This window comes from Vulpes vulpes, chromosome 16, assembly GCF_048418805.1.
Source record: "Vulpes vulpes isolate BD-2025 chromosome 16, VulVul3, whole genome shotgun sequence".
NCBI classification, from domain to species: domain Eukaryota; kingdom Metazoa; phylum Chordata; class Mammalia; order Carnivora; family Canidae; genus Vulpes; species Vulpes vulpes.
The window spans coordinates 74821873-74841963 of record NC_132795.1 but is presented as its reverse complement, the minus strand read 5'-3'; the positions used below and the strand labels follow the sequence as shown (position 1 = coordinate 74841963).

The window sequence follows — 20091 nt, the reverse complement described above, 5'->3', positions numbered from 1 at the left end:
TCTAATCATTCAGTTGTTTAACACCGACTTCCAGTTTAGACTCAATTGGCTGGAAAGCACTTGACATGTGAAGTTAGTGCTGTTCGGAACGCATGTTTGAGTAAATTTTAAAGTAAGTGACAGCTAAATTGTACCTAGGGAAATTACAAAGCCTTCAACACAGTTAATTTTTTGGGGAGGATTAGTTGTAATTGCAACACCAGTCTCCTTGAAGATTCCTCATTTATAGATGATGAACAGAAAAAAAAAACATTTAGCTCTTTCAAAGGCTGGTTCTCTTAACAGAATAATTTTTACGAAGATGCTGGTTTCTCTTGAATTTGATTGCTCTCCACACAGAACAACTCCTTAAGATTTATAGAATAGTTTGTTTTTAGAGTGTTGAAGTGCTTTTCCCCCTAGTTTTAAACTTTTTTTTCTTCCTTAAACTCCCCCTTTCTCTAGTGATTTCAGATTTTGAGAGCTTTTCAAGTCAGTAATCCCTTTAGGTAAATTGGCACTTCACTAACACTTTATGCATAGTGTTGAAGCACTTTATTACGATTAAAAATCAATATTTGTCATTTTTTGTTGTTTAAATTAAGTATGTTCTCTAGATTGCAAAGTTATTTACTATAAGGAGATTAAGTTTGAAGCTACTGATAGTTGAATAGGTAGTTGTCACTAGTTCTAACAGTATAAGATTGTGTGAAATGCATTTATGACTTTTGCAGTTATGTATAGAAGGAATTTGACTTAGGAGTGCTTTGTTTCCTGGTATCTTTGAGTAGATATTTTTTTGATCAGTGGATGCCTCCTATGAATGTATGTCCAGTGTTTATTTTTCTCTCAATGACATGATAGCATATTTTAATTCCATAATAATGATTAAAATGAAAGGTGATATCAGATTTGCCATATGAGCTTCAAGCTTGCCATTTTAGATGTTCCTCCATGAAATAATGAGAAATTAAAAGTATATAGGGTCATATTCTCTTAAAAAGTGAATTGGAGATTCTAGAGTTAATTTTAATATGGGCCAATTCCATTCAAGTTAATAAATAAAATTCTTTTTTTAAAGATATATTTATTAGAGAGCAAACTTGAGAGAGCACAACCAAGGGGAAGGGCAGAGAACAAGGGAGAGGAGAGAATCTCAAGCAGATTCTACTGAGTGCAGAGCCTGATGCAAGGCTTGATCTCATGACCCTGAGATCATGACCTGAGCTGAAACCAAGAGTTGGATGCTTAGCCAACTGAGCCAACCAGGTGCCCCCAATAAAACTCTCTTTTAAGTGTTCAGATTAGTTACTAGACTCAGCCTATGATATATATGTGTTCTTTTTTTTTTTTTAAGATTTTATTTATTCATGAGAGACACACACACACACACAGAGAAGGAGAGGCAGAGACACAGGCAGAGGGAAAAGCAGGCTCCATGCAGGGAGCCTGATGAGGGACTCGATCCTGGGTCTCCAGGATCGGCCTGGCTGAAGGCAGCGCTAAACCGCTGAGCCACCTGGGCTGCCCTATATATGTGTTCTTAAAATTCAGAATTACAGAATCTTTTTTCTGTTCTGCCTTCATATTTAGACTCATAGAATTTGATAAAGCTTGTATTTGCATCAATCAAAAAATTTTTAAAAATGCTGCTTATTTATTAGTATATGGTTTCATTAATGAAAATTATGTATTTCATTGAAATATTTGGGGAGTGTCTAGTCGTTGAAAAAAATCATAGTGGGGGGCAGCCCGGGTGGCTCAGTGGTTTAGCGCCGCCTTCAGCCCAGGGCCTGATCCTGGGGACCTGGGATTGAGTCCCACATTGGGCTCCCTGCAGGGAGCCTGCTTCTCCCTCTGCCTGTGTCTCTGTCTGTGTCTGTCTGTCTCTCTCTCTCTCTGTGTCTCTCATTAATAAGCAAATAAAATCGTTAAAAATAATCATAGTGGGTTTGCCTTTTTGTTTTGTTTTGTTTTGTTTTTAGAGATACCAATATGTTACAGAGTTGGTTTTCTTTTAGCATTATTTGAGGTTTGTGAAAGCAGTGGCTAAATTTTTATCAGGAATGGGCTTTTAAAATTTTGTAACACATTTGTACATAAAGCTTTCAGAATTTTGAATACAGACTGAAGCATAGAATCAAAAGTTGTGTTGCATCCAGAATTAATGTAAGATTTCTTCAAAACATTACTGTTATTTTAGAGTAGTGCTTTAAATCTGCTGTAGTGTTTTAAAGTAGACAAAGGAAATCATAGAATCATTCTAGGTCACGGAGCCTAGAAGTACACTGCGTGGTAAAGTGCTGTCCCATATCTTGGGTATAAAGCAGTTTCCACCTTTTTCCTTTTGATATTTTGCTGTTCTTACTGATTTTATCTTGCCTAATAAAAGTGGTACTTTCATGTGATGATTTTCTCTGCCGGTATGAAACATTTGAGTTGATGAATCTAATAAGCTGAAATTCTTAGAACCTCACATTAGAGAATTAGAACTGGAAGGGAGGGCAGCTCCGGTGGCTCAGGGGTTTAGCGCCACCTTCAGCCCAGGGCGTGATCCTGGATACCTGGGATCATGCATGGAGCCTGCTTCTCCCTCTGCCTGTGTCTCTGCGTCTCTCTCTCTCATGAATAAGTAAATAAAATCTTAAAAAAAAAAAAAAAAGAACTGGAAGGGAACACTGGTCCTTGGGTTCAGCCATTGTGATAATCTGCTTTTCCTCACCACTTCTGGAAATTGATCGCATGGCTATAGCCCAGCTGCATATAGTACTTATCAAGTGGGAATGCAATTCAAATGTCCTGTGAGTATTTAACTATTTTCATAGCAGTGTCAATTTAGATACCCTTTTCATATTTTTTATTTTTATCACCCAAGGTTTTAAGCTTTAGTAGGAAAGATTGATTTCTTCATATTATACAACAGATGGACATTTTTATTTCTTTTTAGTATGACATGATCCCACCATAAGTCAGAATGTAGATGATAGGGAGTGAAAAGAATATACTAATTATTAGTTCATTTCTCCAACCCCCCCCCCCCCCCCGTTCATTAGTTCATTTCTGTTATCAGTCCACTTGTATGAAATGTTTCATTATAGATTTCATTTTCATTTTGTTGGCAACCTGAGAGTAAGGAGTGGTACTTAAAACTACTAACAAATATATGAATTATTTCCATTTTGCTATTCTTGTCTTTTCTGTTGTTGTTCTAAGCATGTATAATCTTCTGAAGCATATATTTGGAGACCAAAGACTATTAACATGTCTCTTTGATTGACAGAACAATTATTCATTCATTTATTGATAGCTTTGACCTAATGTAGGGGAAATACAATTGAGACATACTCTTCTATTTTGGGAATTGATCTGAAAAAGCAGATCATACTCCCTTAAAAAAAAAATCAGTTTATGTTAGTTGTTCTCTTGAAAATATATTAGTAGTTTTCCATTAGATGGAATTGTAGAAAGCTAATAACCGAACTTGTGTCTGAAGAAAGGGAAATACTGATCATATAAAGGTTTATATCATATGTGGTAGCTACTGTAGCATTTCTCTTGTATGACAGTAATCTAGCCTGCAACATCTACTTGCCGTTTTGAAATTAACCTGTAATTTAGTCTTCACCCCAAATGACAAAAATTCAAATGACTCTGTGGGGTGCCAGAAGATGCACTGTAAACAGGGCTTAGGAAGGGGATAAGGTAGAGAGCTCTGGCAGGATCGGCTCGCTTTCACTGTGTCAGTATTATTGCAGTAAAATTAACACTTCTTCATGGTATTTTCCTTTCAGTACAGCTTAAAATCTTAATCTAGATAAAATAGTAATTCAGTCTCGGGCAATAGAACATTTGTATAATGGACCAAAATGTTAGGGCTTCAACAGAAATTTTTAAAATGCTTTCCTTTTTTTGAAAACTATTGCATGTAAGAGCAAGATGTTTTCTCCACAGAGCTTGTTATAAACTGTCACTAACCATGCATCCCTTTTTTTTAATTTCACACTTTTCTTTTAAAAAATATCTTTTTCCACATTGCAACACCTTATTAGGTTAAACAAGCAGCAGTGTTTTTACTAGAGCATGATATGTAAGTAGATGTAGTCAACTGGAAGTGTTAAGTGGGGAGGCAGTGCCTTCCTCTGTTTACCATGGTAGCCTGAGGCTAATCATTGAGTCTCTACAAGCCTTAGTTTCCTCATCTATTTAAAAATAAAGGAGGGTGGCATGTAGAATTGGATCACATAATTTCTACAGTTTTTCGGAGGTCTTACATATTTCTCATACTGTCATTTTCCCTCTAAGGGAAAAAGTAGTTTTTGAGGACTCACAAGAATGCATTTCCACACTCTTGTTTAAGAAACTCCGACTTAATGAAAGCACCTTTTTCTTTTAATTTATTGCCACAGAAGAGAAATCTTGACTTTACAATGGGAAATAACTTTTTTTTAAAGATTTTATTTTTAAGCAAATTCTGTGCCCAACATGGGGCTCAAACTCAAAACCCTTAGATCAAGAGTCTCTTGCTCCATTGGCTGAGCCAGTCAGGCATCCGTGGAAATAATTTTTAAAAACTTGCCCTCTAATGAGGGTTTTCTTGGAATTCACTGACTTAAGAATGTCCTAGTTTTTGGCCACAATAAGTTTCTGAATATATGAATCTTAATGTTATTTCCTCCATGCCTGGAGAGGTAGCAGTATGACAAATACAGTGATAAAGTTGAAAGTATTTGAAAATTCCTTGGTAGCTACTGATGGACATTTCATAGTGTTTCCCAAATCTAGAATTATTGAGGACCATAAACACACATAAGAAGTTGGAAATAATATTTGATAGTAGTCTTTGTTTTTAAAAATAATGTATTCTTATAAAGCAACTTAATATATGAAATCAAGGGGTGCTTGGGTGGCTTCGTTGGTTAAGTGTCTGAGCCACCCAAGCACCCATGAAATCAGATTTTATTTATTATAATCTCAGAGAATGCCTTCATTTATTTGGACTCTTTATTAAGAGTGCTATCTAGGGGCACGCAGGTGGCTCAGTGGGTTAAAACGCATCCATTCTTGGGTAGCCCTGGTGCCTCAGCGGTTTAGCACCGCCTTCAGCCCAGGTTGTGATCCTGGAGACACAGGATCGAGTCCCACGTTGGGCTCCCTGCATGGAGCCTACTTCTCCCTCTGCCTGTGTCTCTGCCCCTCCCTCTATGTGTGTCTCTCATGAATAAATAAAATCTTTAAAAAAAAAAACGCATCTAGTCTTGATCTCAGGGTTGTGACTTTAAGCCCCATACTGGAATCCATGCCCAACTTTTAAAATAAAAAGAGTGCTATTTAGCAAGTGAAATGATGAAAGATGAAGAAGGAGAAATAGGGAACTGCTAATAATGCCTGTAGCCAGAACATTTGTTTATACTATATAAGGATTGTTTCTCTCTTTGCCCATTTTGGCTTTTTCAAAGCCCAGTCATGTACATTTTGACTGGTCATTGTGCATCTAGATATACTTTATTCATTGTTCATATTTTGATGTTTCCAAGGGATGACATAGGTGCTGCTCTTGACATCGCCATCGACTGCTATGAAAAGTATAAAGTATTACCAAGGATTCATGATATCTTATGTAAACTGATAGAGAAAGGCGAGACGGATCTAATTCAGAAAGGTTGGTCATCTCCAGTATCTTGCTTAGTTGTTTTTCTTTCCCCTCTTTTTTAATCTCAACCCATTACTATGAAGAGAAAATTAAACAGGAAGGGAAGCACATCCAGTGGGGACTTTGTTGTACTTCTTAACTAAAAAGGACAATATCAGTAGATTTTCAGTGCTGTCAATATTCTTGCTTTTAGTAACTATTTGTTTTGCACACTAGCTCCTCTGTTATTTTTTACTCTTATTTCTTGGTGATCTGAGTTTGTGAGTTTTTTTCTCCTTCTCCTCACCAGTTCTCTCCAAAGCTAGTCTTAGATACTTAATGTCATAAATGTATGCTGTTAGGTAAGGAATGTGACAGAAAATTGGTTGATACTGGCACTAGTCTTTAAGTTAGTGTAAATATTTCTTTTAAAGTTTCTTTATATTTGTCCAGAACTTCAAGTGATACTGTGTTTCTTTATATATTTTTTTCTACTCTCTAGCAATGAACTTTGTGAGCCAAGAACAAGGTGAAATGACAATGCTGTATGATCTCTTCTTTGCCTTCCTACAAACAGGAAATTACAAAGAGGCCAAGAAGATCATTGAGGTATGATTTTTAACTACTGTATTCTAATTGTACAGCTATTTAGACTCTTAATTGGAATATATTTAAGAATTTTAACCTTTAATTACAATTGTTCTGATTCGTGTTAATAAAATTCAGTCCCAATAATGGGGGTTGGAGGAGGGGCCTGGCCAGCTTCTTTATTGTATATAATTACGGTTCAGAAAAGGCAGCCTGGTTGTATATTGAATTTGTTTCTTCACTTTGTTAAATTCGCTGTTATGTATCAAAACGATATTTGCATATTAAATCTTGGATTGTGGAACAATTAAATTAAACTGGCATTCCTGGGTGTAAAGTTGCTAATCCTCTTTGCCAAGGAATTCTTTGTTCTTAAAAGCAGTGGAATTTAATTTGCTGCAGACCATGCTCAGATTTATTTGTAATGCTTGTCTACAAGTTAATCAGCCAAACAAGTGCTGTCTGCAACTGTTTGGCATTTAATTTAAAATTTCCTCTTCTGTGTTTTTTTTTTTTTTTTAACTATGGTAAGCAGCTTATGGGAAATGGTAGGTGACAAACCTGGCCTGTTTAGGATTAGTGTATTTTATCTAGGCTTGATTGAAATTTTACTTACTGAAATTGATAAGTCAAAGGGCAACTATAAAGTCTGTCCAAATTATGATTAACTTCACTATTAAACAATTCCATTTCCTCTAAACAAAGCATTCCACAGCGAAGAGACCCCATTACCTTAGGGGAAATTATTTGATGTGAAATAAATAAAATATATATCAGTAATTGTTTTTCTCCCAGATCAGTTTGCCATTGCTCCATGTCTTTTTCCAAAAATCCCCGTGATGGGTGGGACACAAAGGTGGTATTTGGCCTCCTTGTTTGTATATTAATGACTGCTTATGATGAAGTTGAAAATGTAGGTATACAACCCCGAAAGTTATCAGTTTCTCTTGATGTTTGTCCAGAAGAAAGGTATGAAAAGGGAAGACTGTGAAATTGATTTAGAATATTTAGAATGTTCTTCTCTGTTTGTCTTACAACTTAATCTATCCTTCTGTCAGGGGAGTGGGTCATGCTATCTTGGAGAGGTGCTTCTATAGCTCAAGTACCTCATTGTATTTTCTAGAAAATAATATAAATTTTTTCATTAAAAGTGCCTAGTGTATCTGAAAATGTGAGAAGCTGTGTGCATTTTGAGTTCAGCTGCTCTGTATGCCTGGTATCAGTATTAGCAGGGCACTGATCACAGGGGAAATGAAGCTCAGGTATTCAGATAATAGTGACAAGAGGCACTATGGTAGGAAATCATGTGTGTCTCTTTATGTAAAAATAAAGGCATAATATGAAGAGCCAAAGGCATAAGAATGAGTTATCTTTGCCATCTACTTGCTAGTATGGTAATGGACAGTTACTAAACCTTTTTAAGCTTCCTCCTCTATAAAAGGGAATATAGTATCTTTCTTTAAGATTCAATCACATAATGTATGTAAAGCAGCTTGCATGTTTCTGGATTATGGTCATAATCAATAATATTAATTCTCTTTGCCCCTTAAAAGTGGGGATTGTGTTATCTTCTTTACCCCACATAATTCACAGTATGATGCTTAGTATAAAGGTACATGTTACCACATAAATAGGCAAGAGAAAACTGCCTCTTAATTACTTTAAAGCTTTGCCAAATGCAACATCATTGAATGTAAGCTTTTAGGGATGCTGTCTACTGATGACAGAATTTTCGTAGTGGATGTGTACGAAATTGCTTAAAGGATAAAGGATGGCTTTACAGAACTCCTGCAGTATTCTAGGGTAAGACAGCAGGTGTGTGATACATGGGAATATACTGAAGCACATTTCTAGTTTATTCTTTTTAACAGTTAGTTGGAACTGAAGTGGAAACTTGCTTTTTTCACTATTAAAATTTAAGACCTGGAATTCTCTCTTGTAGTTTTCTAAGGATTATTGAAAATATGAACGGTAATAAAAAATTAATAAACTATGACTGTATCCACATGTGAAACACATGAGCAACATTTTTTTTTTATCATTCCCCAAAATGCATTAGTGTCAGGAATGGGTATGGGTAGATTTGCTAGGGTTGAGTTTCCAAAGCAAAATATACAGTGAAGCTTCTTTGTATTTCAAGCACTGTGGGAGATAAGATAAGCCAGTCATAAAAATGTTAAATGAAGAAAGAAGAGATTCAGTGTGTAATAGGATTTGTGTTGTTTTTTATTTTTATTTTTATTTTTTAATTTTTTTTTTAAAGATTTATTTATTTATTCAGAGAGAGAGAGAGAGGCAGAGACACAGGCAGAGGGAGAAGCAGACTCCATGCAGGGAGCCCAACGTGGGATTCGATCCCAGGTCTCTAGGATCACGCCCTGGGCTGCAGGCGGCGCTAAACCGCTGCGCCACCAGGGCTGCCCTAGCTGGTTTACATATATCGTGTATTATATATAATATATTTAACGTAGTCTTATATTTTATTTCTATACCTGGATTATTGTAACAGAAGGGCTTATAGATGCTATTCTTATAATTTTCTGTAGTTCCTGAGTTTTTTATAATGAGCATATAAATTCTTATACTCAGAAAAAGTGTATTCTTCCAAAAGAAAGAGTAAAAGTGAATCAGACTATTGATTTTTACTAAAAGTGAGTCAGACTAAGAACTAATGTGAAATTACTTGAATATGAGATTAATATTTGAGAATAATTACTATATGAGATCAAGAAGTGTTAACTACTCTAAGAAAGGTATGAATACTTCTGAGAGTTCAAGAGTGAAACTTACTTTCAGTGAAAGAAATTAAGACTTTCTGGAGGATATGGAGCATGAGGTAGGGATGGATGCATATGATATTCTTTAACATTCAAGAGTTTTATGAGATTGGAAAGGCTATTATAGGTATTAGAGGTAAAGCAAAGAAGTAGAAAGGGGAAATCTTTAAATAGTTCTTTTCCTCCAGCTTTATTGAGGTACAATTGACATGTAACATTGTGTCAGTTTAAGGTGTACAACATATTAATTTGATTACTTCTATTTTACAAAATAATTACTGCAGTAACATTAGTTAATAATACCTCTCTCACCTCACCATTTATTTTTTGTGGTGAGAACATTTTTTTCCTCTCTTAGCAGGGCAGCTGGGTGGCTCAGTCAGTTAAGTGTCCAACTTTTAATCTCAGCTCAGGTCTTGATCTCAGGCTGGGGAGTTTAAGCCCTGTGTTGGGCTCCAAACTGGACATGGAGCCTACTTAAAAAATGTGTGTGTGTGTGTATATATATAAATAAATCTCTGTAGGGGCACTTGGGTGGCTTGATGATTGAGCGTCTGCCTTCAGCTCAGGGTGTGATCCCAGAGTCTGGAGATTGAGTCCTACATCAGACAGGAAGCCTACTTCTCTCTCTGCCTATGTCTCTGCCTCTCTTTCTATGTCTGTCACAAATAAATAAATAAATAAATAAAATCTTTAAAATAAATAAATCTATATAGATATATTGGTGTATTCTCTTAACAACTTACAAGTATATAATATTTTTTATTAATAACTTTTAAAAAAGTTTTTTATTTATTCATTCATGAGAGACAGAGAGAGAGAGAGGCAGAGACATAGGCAGAGGGAGAAGCTGGAGAAGCCGCAGAAGACCCCGGGCTGAAGGCGGCACTAAACAGCTGGACCACCGGGGCTGCCCCAGAAGCTATTAATTTTATAAAGGAAGTTTGTACCCTTTGGTATCTCCCCATTTCGCCTGAGCCCCTGGCAATCACCATTCCAGGAGTTTGGCCATTTAATTTTAGTTTTAATTTTAATTTTAATTTTATTTGTTTATTCATGAGAGACACACAGAGAGAGAGAGAGAGAGAGGCAGAGACACAGGCAGAGGGAGAAGCAGGGTCCACGCACCGGAGCCCGACATGGGATTCGATCCCGGGTCTCCAGGACCATGCCCTGGGCCAAAGGCAGGCGCTAAACCGCTGCGCTACCCGGGATCCCCCAAAAAAAAGAACTCTAATGAGCATTATTTTTCAATGACCACATCATTCCATAAGACAAATGAACTGAATCATCATAATTCCCATCTTGACCTATAGGTATATTTGATTTTCAGATTATTAAGATCTTTTCTTAGAAGAAATGTTATTATTGTTAAGGCCCCTCCCTGATATGTAAAAACAGAAATTTTGTCTTTATAGATGATAACCTCTTCTGTGGTTCACCATAGCAGAGATTTGGTCTAAAGCTCAGACATCCTGTGTTCTAGTCCCGTGCTCCTTTGGCTAGAAATTACAATAAAATGAGATGGCATTTTCTTTTTTGGAAAGTTATATGTTTCTAGGGATTTATCCGTTCCTTCTCTGTTGTCCAGTTTGTTGGCATATATAAGAAGATGGTGTTTTCTCGTTTAAGAAAGGACTTTAGGGGCGCCTGGATGGCTCAGTGTTTGAGTGTCTGCTTTCAGCTCAGGGCATAATCTCGGGGTCCTGGGATTGAGTCCTGCATCAGGTTCCCGCAGGGAGCCCGCTTCTCCCTCTGCCTGTCTCTCTGTGTCTCTCATGAATACATAAATAAAATCTTTAAAAAAGAAAGAAAGGACTTTATTTTTTCAGTCAAGTATTTTTTAAAATACTTTAGTCACCTTCCAGGAAGGAAGTGTTGCAAGGTCATTTAATAACATTCCTAATTATTTAATAACTATCCTACAGGATAGTTCAGTTTGTGTTTTAAGACTGGACATTAAGTCTAGGGAGGGATGATACATACAAGTATGAAAGGAGTTAAATTATTATATGAAATGTTAAATAACTACATTAAAGTTTTCCATAAAGAACTATATTATTTATATTTATTCTTAGCCCTTCGAACAGTTCAGTAATTCCATACTTACCTCCTGCCATGTTCCAGGCCCTGCTAAGTTTTCCAGTTACAAACACAAAGATCTTGAGTAAGAGTCTGCTTTAAACTTGCTTAGGATTTCTCATTTGAGCCTTTTCCTTTGAGGTTCAAACTTAGATTTAAAGCTAAACACTATTACTAATATTAGCAACACTTTTATAATTCCAAATGATTTTCATATACATCTTCATGTAAGGCACACAAAAGAACTCTGAAAAGTAGTCAGGGCAAAGAAACTTTAAGTTCAGAGTGTCAGTTTGGAGCTTCTTTAGTTAGTGGTAGTCATGGAATTTGAGATTGGGTTCTGATTTCACATTTTCTCTTGGTTCTCCTTACACCATTCCTACCTCTGTGATCTGTCTTTTTATTTTTATTTATTTTTTTAAAGATTTTATTATTCGAGAGAGAGAGAGAGAGAGGCAGAGACATAGGCAGAGGGAGAAGCAGGCTCCATGCAGGGAGCCCAGTGTGGGACTTGATCCTGGGACTCGAGGATCATGCCCTGAGCCAAAGGCAGATACTCAACCACTGAGCCACCCAGGCATCCCAGTATTCAGGTTCTTGTTTTTGCTTGTCCATTCCCTCTTACGCACTTGATTTTCTTCCTGCTACATTGAGTAGAGGATATGAGGTAGTTCATTTATTTTCCATTTCACAGTTCTAGCACTAATGGCAGGAAAAATCAAAACAGGTAAAAACTTCTATTTGAGTCAAATTTAAGATGGTTTTCCTTGACATAGAGTTTGAAGTAGAAGAATCTTCATTGCTTTCCACTTTAAAGATAATAATTACTTGCTAGGTCCTTTTACTAGTATATATAGAAGCCTGTTACGGTAACAGCAAATTTTATATCAGACTATGTAACAAAATTAAATGAGAATTATCTTTTATTTTGCATTACTATTATTCATACACAAGTGAACCTAGTACTAAATTGTAACTTGACAAAGAATGTTTTGAAGCACAGTAACCTCGGTGGAAACAAACAAACATGCCAGGTTTTTTTTTTTTTTTTTCATGCCAGGTTTTTTATTACAAGAGTTATTTTTATTTTATTCTCACTGTCCATTAATTAGATTGTATGTAGCAAAAACTAAAACTAAAACTAAAAAAAAAAACAAAAACAAAAAAACTAGGTGAGTTCATTGTTTTAATTAAGCATTAACCGGTTCTTTGAAAAGTTATATTTAACATCCCAATAGAATTCTATTCTTCTCTGTATTTTTATTACATTTTCTATTTTTGCTTTCAACTTGTAGTGTTTAAAATTCAATAAGATGTTAAGAGATAAGCCAGAAATGTAGACTATTACAGAAGCCTAGGAGATTTAGTTAATCTGACCTAGATGTTCTTTTGATGATTGAGATTTATAACGTAAAAACAGTTCTCAATTTCAAAATGAAACGTAGGAATATCTGTGGAATAAGTCAGTTGTCCTGCCAATGACAGGCGGATTAATCAGCCACAAAAAGGAAGAGTTTACCATAAAAGTTGTGCTATTTGGATCAGCAGTAACATTGAAGTTACAAGTGAATGTGGTCCTTGCATTTTGCCTTCTTCTAAAGAGGACTGTCCAGCATTTTTGCAAGGGCTTCTTGTACATGTTTGCTTTCATTTGGTTTCATTATTATTGGTTTCATTTTCCGTATAATGCATGTGAAATCAAAGAGGGAATGTGAGAAAAATCTTTGAGTAGAAATTGTAGAGCAAATGTTATGTATTAATGATATGTGAGAATATATTAAGCATTTGGTCTATTCAGCATTTATTTCTTGTATCCCAAAATGTACATTCTTACTTGCACAGTTAGAATGAGAACACTTTTATAACTTCTAGCGTACCAGTTTGTCTGTTATTGTACCAAACCTAAGATGTTAGTGTCTGCTTCAGTTCTTAATTGAACATTGTACAATAATGTTTTAAGGAATAAAAAAATGAAGACTTATAAGTAAGCGATCAGCTTTGAGGGATCCCTGGTTTAGTCAACGAAGCTGAGTGGAGAAATCAGTGGAGGTACCTCCTCTAGACTGGAGCAGCCAGGGCTAATGAGCATGTAGTTTTCTTATCATAATGCTGTGATTGAAATGTAGTATTTAATGGGGAAGCCCTCTTACACATGATGAAAATACTATAGTTAGAGTGACAAATCCTTGGAATTATGTGTGAATTAGTTTGCCTTTTATTCCAGGATCCAGTATTATAAAATAAGTGCTTTGAAGCCAGAGTTATTGACTAAAACCCTAGAATTTCTGATTGAGAATATAACATATATCTCAGTAATTGAAATAAATTAAGACTATGAACTAATTTAAAGTGCTTAGCTTATTTGGAGTACCTAGCTCTTTAAACATTTAGACAGTAGGCAAGCATTTGTGGTATTCAGAATACTTTTTATCACTAAATTTTACAAAGTATGTTTCTTTTAAAGTAAAAGCCATTGGTTTATTGTGATGATGATTAATAAATTTGTGTAACATTAATATTTTTTGCTTCCTGAACCTTTAGGGATCTCTAAAGTGTGTGTGTGTGTGTGTTTAATTTGACATCTTTTGGAGTGGATTTAGTTCATGGAGTCAAGATTTCCTTTTGAACTAAAGAAAGTTTAACCATTTTAATATTTAAAGATTTATGGAATGGAAATTGACCTGCAAAACAACATTTTGACGTAACTCAAATCTTCTAGATATTGGTTACTAATGTAGGTTACTATTTATGCTCTGTTTTAATCCTAAAAGTCTTTGATAACTGTGATATTAAGTTACAGGTTTCTTTTATATAGTATTTTGGAAGGACGCAGTAGATTCATTAGAAGGAAAACTATTTGTCTTTAGGGAAAATTAACATTTAAGCTAAACCTTTACCTCATGTGCTATATGATTATTTTATTTTACAGACTCCAGGCATTAGAGCTCGATCTACAAGACTCCAGTGGTTTTGTGATAAATGTATTTCAACTAATCAGGTTTGTGTTTAATTTCTGGTTTCAAGCACGTGAAACTGAGTGGAGAGCAAGTATCCTATATGTCATATGAGCATTTGGGGATTTAGAGATATAAAACATTATTAATGGAAGTAGCATAATTTTGGTGGTTTTTTCCAAATAAGCAGTAGCTTAATTCTTGATTCTGAGTTGCAGTAGAATCCCTAAAAATTTTAATTTGGCCCCCAAAGATTTTAGCTTGCTTTATCCTAGTTGTTGGCTTGAGCAAGCTAATCTGGTTTCCTTTGCAGTTTAAGTCTGCTTCAGTTTTTAGTGACTAGGGGAGTCACTTGAAGGTAGCCCAATGGAATTTCTACTTCCCGTCTCCACCAGTGTGTAGATACTCCTATCCTGCCAAGTGAAAACCACAGGGAAAGAGGAATATAACACCTGCGTGTGGAGGAGTAGTCTTATTAATAAATAGAGGATGTACTACTCACTGAATCCTCTACTCCAGATATCTCTGAATTCTTCAAAATGCATCTTCATAGAGCTTCCCGCAACCAGATGATTATTCATGTTTTGTTCTTGATTACAAAGTCCTTAAGCTTTTTAACTTCAAAATATTGTTTTTAATTGTGACAAACTACATATATAACATAAAATTTATCATTTTAACCATTTTTTAAATGATCATTTCAGTGACGTTAAGATACATTCACATTATTGTGCTCAGCTCTTTAACTGTTGAAAATGAAGTTAATCTGCCCTTTGGGTAAAGCTTATTTGAAGAATTATTAAACCAAGATTTGTCAGCTATAAAATATGTCCTTTACACAGTCTAGATCCATCTATTAATCTTATTTTTAAGGTGGAAGTTCTAGAAAAATTAGTGGAGCTGACACAGAAGCTGTTTGAGTGTGATAGAGACCAGCTGTACTACAGTCTGCTAAAACTGTATAGTAAGTAATCTGACTATTCTTCATGTTTTCATCTTGAGATATTTATTCTATTGAGAGCAGGTGCAATAAAAGAGTATCAGAAAGGTATAGTGATTGTCACATGTGTGGTCTTCAACAGACACTTACGTAGAGGCCAGATTGAATTTTATCACAGAATATTATATTGTATCACTCGACACCATACAGTTTCCATAATTTCTGACAGTCTTATTGCAGTAATGAAAACGTGAGAAAAAACTTCATCAGGGCCACAGAATTTAATAGGACTTTTTGAGGAGAGACTAATTTTTTTCTTTCTTTTTATTTAAGTTCTCTAATAGATTTACCAGTCACTCCTATAAATCACGTGATCACTAACATGTTTATGTGTATAAGATATTTTGCCAGAAAAATGCATGTTGATACACAGACTCATTACTAAAATATTTTTAGGGCAGCCCCGGTGGCGCAGCGGTTTAGCGCCGCCTGCAGCCTTAGGTGTGATCCTGGAGACCCTGGATCGAGTCCCATTTCAGGCTTCCTGTATGGAGCCTGCTTTTCCCTCTGCCTGTGTCTCTCCCCCTCTCTCTCTTGTCTCTATGAATAAATAAAATCTTAAAAAAAAATTTTTTTTAAGTTTATATTGTTATATAGTTTTGATTGATTTTATATTATAAATATTTTCTTAGATTACCTATAAAAGACTACATTGAATGGCTATACTAGAATTTACCCAGCCAATCTTATGTGACTAGAATTCTATTTCCCACATTATAAAACAGTGCTGCATTAGCCATCTTTGTACCTTAATCTTTGTTCACACCCTTAGTTGTTTCCTTCGGCTGGATTTATATTTGTGTTCTGAAACTCTTGATCTCTAATACCAAACAATACTCTGGTATGTCAATTCCAGTTTATACATTTGGGCACTTTTCAATCTCTTTTAGGGTATTTGGGTGGAGAGGAACGACACTTTGAAGAGTCAATGACCTTTCTTTCTTTCCTTGCTTTGTAGATATTTGATCTAGATTATTTTCTTTTTCTTTGGGAAATTTTCCTTCACCACACATAGAGAGCAGTGAATAACTTAACTCATTTGTCTTTTTGAATTTGTATTTAATATCATTAGAAGCTTTATCTTCCATTTTGATGGTATAAGTAACACTTGCTGTAAAATTTCTATTTTAGTTGCTTTTTGCATTGAACTATATACTTCGCTATGTAATTCTGAAAACTCTTAAAATTCAGGGCACCTGGGTGCCTCAGTGGTTGAGCATCTGTCTTTGGCTCAGGTCATGATCCCAGGGTCCTAGGATCGAGTCCTGTATCGGGCTCCCTGCAGGGAGCCTGCTTCTCCCTCTACCTATGTCTCTGCCTTTTTCTCTGTGTCTCTCATGAATAAATAAAACCTTAAAAAAAAAAACCTCTTAAAATTCAATATTTTTTGGGTTGAAAGGTCAAATTCTGGCATATAATACTGAGATTGTTATTGAATATATACAACTAGAAAAGTTACATTTTAGGTATTTAGTCTTTAATTGGCGGGTTATAACTTGTAATTATATAAAGGTAATTCTTTCCTTTCCCCGTGCCTTTCTCCCTTTTGAGGAACTATTTCATGCTTAAATTCTAATTTTATACCAATTTTTAAAAAAAAAAAAAACCTTGAATTTATGTATCCAAGTGAGTCTCAGCAGTTAAAATAGTCCCTACAGAAAACCATTATTCCTAATTATGCTGGATAATGAGGAGGACACCGCAGATAAAAAGGTAGTGCTCTGTGCAGTTTGGCCTTTAACCAAGACTAACAATATGGAATGAAAGAATACCCAGAAGAATCGACGACATTCAGTGGTAGTCCAGGGAAGGTGGAGGTGGCCAGCCTCACAAATGTCTTTTTTTTTTTTTTTTTAAGATTTTTATTTATTTATTCATGAGAGACACAGAGAGAGAGGCAGAGACACAGGCAGAGGGAGAAGCAGGCTCCATGCAGGGAGCCCGATGTGGGACTCGATTTCAGGTCTCCAGGATCATGCCCTGGGCTGAAGGCGGCACTAAACCTGAAGGCGGCGCTAAACCGCTGAGCCACCCAGGCTGCCCTAAACGTCTTTTTCCTATGCAGATGACCTTTTGCTGTGGTTTTTTTTTTAAAAAGAAAGAAAAGAAAAAGAACTAAGTTCATCTTAAAATTTCCTTTAGGAGTAAGCAGTCTCTGAGGCTTATTACCATTTCTTTCTCCTTAATCCCTTCTCTTTGCTCTTGGACACCTTCCTCCAGTTTGTTGCTCTGTATTTTAGCCAGTGGTCTGAATCGCCCTGTAAAGTGAGGGTGACCTCTTCTAAGGCTGGAAGTCAGAAGAATCATTTTCACGAAGTATACTTTCTAAACCAGTTTATATACTCCTACCTTTGTAGCACTGTAAATAGACAATGTGGTTGTGGTAACCTTAATCCTCTCCTTTCTGAGGAACAAACAAGCTCTCCTTTTTGGCCTTCTCTTCCATTTTGCCCTTGTATCACTGCTGAAACATGTTAAATAGTTTGTAAAGCACCATGGACTCAATTCATTTGAAAAGGAACATATGTAGAATGATAAATGAAATGTGGTCCTATTGTACTTGAAAAATCCATATTTTGGATTGTGGATTTCTGAGAAAATAATTTGTGTGGCCTACTGGAACTTGTTATGAGCTCATTCTTTCTCAGGATATTATTTTAGTTCTTGAAAGAAGTTGGCCTAATTATTTGGGGTATTTGTTGAAGAGCATTTTTTCCTTTGTTTTAAAATGGTACGTCAACACCCATACTTAATGGGTGAATCACAACATACTACAGAATCACAACATACTACAGAAACAAGCACAAAACAAAGATACACATTGCTCAGTGCCAGTGCTTTATGATAGTCAACATTCATATAACCATAGTCTAGTAAGACATAGAATCTGTCACAATTCAAACTGTTTTTCTATCTTTTCTAATATACTTTGACCTTTCATTGTGATAGTCTTGCGAAATTAGTTCCTAAGACCTATAACATTACATGAATGAAGCAACCACTTCTCCTGCATAAAGAATATATTATACTGGGGGCATCCCTGGGTGGCTCAGCGGTTTAGCACCTGCCTTCTGCCCAGGGCGTAATACTGGGGTCCAGGGATCAGGTCCCGCATCGGGCTTCTGGCGTGGAGCCTGCTTCTCTCTCTGCCTCTCTCTGTGTGTCTCTCATGAATAAATAAATAAAACCTTAAAAATATATATATAGAAAGAGAGATTACAATATTTTTACCTTCTTACTGAACATTTTATTGTATTCTAAACACTTCAGTTTCTTTTTATATATATTAAACAGTTTATTATTTGTACACATTATTGGAAAATAAAAACAACTTTAGGTTTGAAATTTTGCCTTAAAATTTTTTCACATCTGTTTTTAAAGATCCAACATTTATGACTTTGGCATTTATTCTACCTGAGAAGTTACTTATGTGCTATTTTTTTTTCAAGTACTTATGGCCATTGACATTTCTTTTCAGACGGTGGGTTCCTCATTATTATACAAGTAATATATGAGTATATTCCAAATTACTAAAGATTCAAGCAATAGTATAGAATCAAAAGTGGAAATGTCAAATTGCCTACCCATTCAGAAGTAACTTGTCAGTTGGCCATATTTCCAGTTATTTCTTGTATTTCTAACCATTATCCATTTTACATATATACGTTATTTTGATTGTTTTATACACTACTTGTTTCATACTCTACATTAAGTTTTATAGCTTCCTTTTTTACTTAACATGAAATAAATCCCCAGGGAGAGATCAATGCCTTTTCTTTCTTTAATTACCAACTTTAAGTGCTGGTGCCCTTGGAACTTCTAAAGTTGACCATTGATTTTTTTTTTTTTTTTTTACTTTGTGAGTTCATTATGTATTTTAATATATTTGTATTTCAGTTTATTGTAACCATTATCCTTTTATTTTTGTGACCATTATTCTTGTAGGTGCTCAGATTGTTCCATCTTTGACCAGTGGGGACTCCTTTACATAGGCTTCTATGTCATTTGATGCACTTCTCTAGTCTTTGCTTGTTTTCATGCAAAACAGGACTATCCAGGCTTGTGTAGCATAATCTCTATTCCAGACCTGGAGTCCTTGTTTTAAAGGGAAGGTTATTTAGTGACCATAATCAGACCATAATTCAGAAATTGCCCTATTCAATCAGTAATTTGTAAAAACTTGCCACTTTAGGGCAGCCCCGGTGGCGCAGTGGTTTAGCACTGCCTGCAGCCCGGGGTGTGATCCTGGAGACCCGGGATCAAGTCCCGCTTTGGGCTCCCTGCATGGAGCCTGCTTCTCTTTCTGCCTGTCTCTCTCTCTCTCTCTCTCTCTCTCACACACACACACACTCTCTCTCTCTGAATAAATAAATTTTTTTAAAAATCTAAAAAAAAAAAAAAACTTAGCGACTTTATAATTAAAACCCTGAACTAGAAATTTTCGTCTCTTAGTTCAATACCATACAGACTGTGTATGCAGTGCCAACTGTTGTTATTCACTGGTCATATAGCCATAAATTACAGCCCCACAACTATTTGTATTCTTGTAAACTCACTAGTAGTCTCTAAAATCATTAGTTGTATAACTTAACAGTTCTGAGAGATTAGTTAGTAGTCAGCCCTCTTGTTCTTTAAAGAAGGGGAACCGTGAGTTCCAGAAATGTGATGATGAGATTGAGAAGCAGAGCATCCAGTCCTTGGTCACAGCTCAGATTTATGGCTGTTTGATTATCCAGGTAACAAGTAGAATTTTTATCTTGGTAGAAGGAATTTTAAGCCCCAAAGGGATATTATGGCAGAAAGATATGACCTTCCTTGTGCCTTTGTTAGGATTTCATACAGGTACAGATGTTAGCACACTGAATAGTTGGATTATCTCAAATTTTTATTATGTATTTTGTGATCCAGGTATATTTACAAGAAGTTTTTTCCCTTGAAACAAAAAAAAGTGGGTGTTTTATGTATGTCTGTTTTGTATCGATGTGTGTGTAAATATAAGTGACTGAGTTGTTGTTTTATGCTATATATATATATATATATATATATAATTTAATTTTCATATATTTTGAAATATTTCCTTGT

At 35.5% G+C, this 20091-nt stretch overlaps 1 protein-coding gene across 1 annotated transcript in view; it reads left to right on the top strand.

The window, feature by feature from the left end:
- Window positions 1-20091, top strand: part of LRPPRC (leucine rich pentatricopeptide repeat containing) — a 106937-nt gene that overhangs the window by 60121 nt on the left and 26725 nt on the right. The window contains exons 24-27 of the mRNA XM_025992562.2: window positions 5514-5638; window positions 6111-6217; window positions 13985-14053; window positions 14883-14973. Of these exons, the coding sequence (XP_025848347.2) occupies window positions 5514-5638; window positions 6111-6217; window positions 13985-14053; window positions 14883-14973 (392 nt within the window). The remainder of the gene's footprint in view (window positions 1-5513; window positions 5639-6110; window positions 6218-13984; window positions 14054-14882; window positions 14974-20091) is intronic.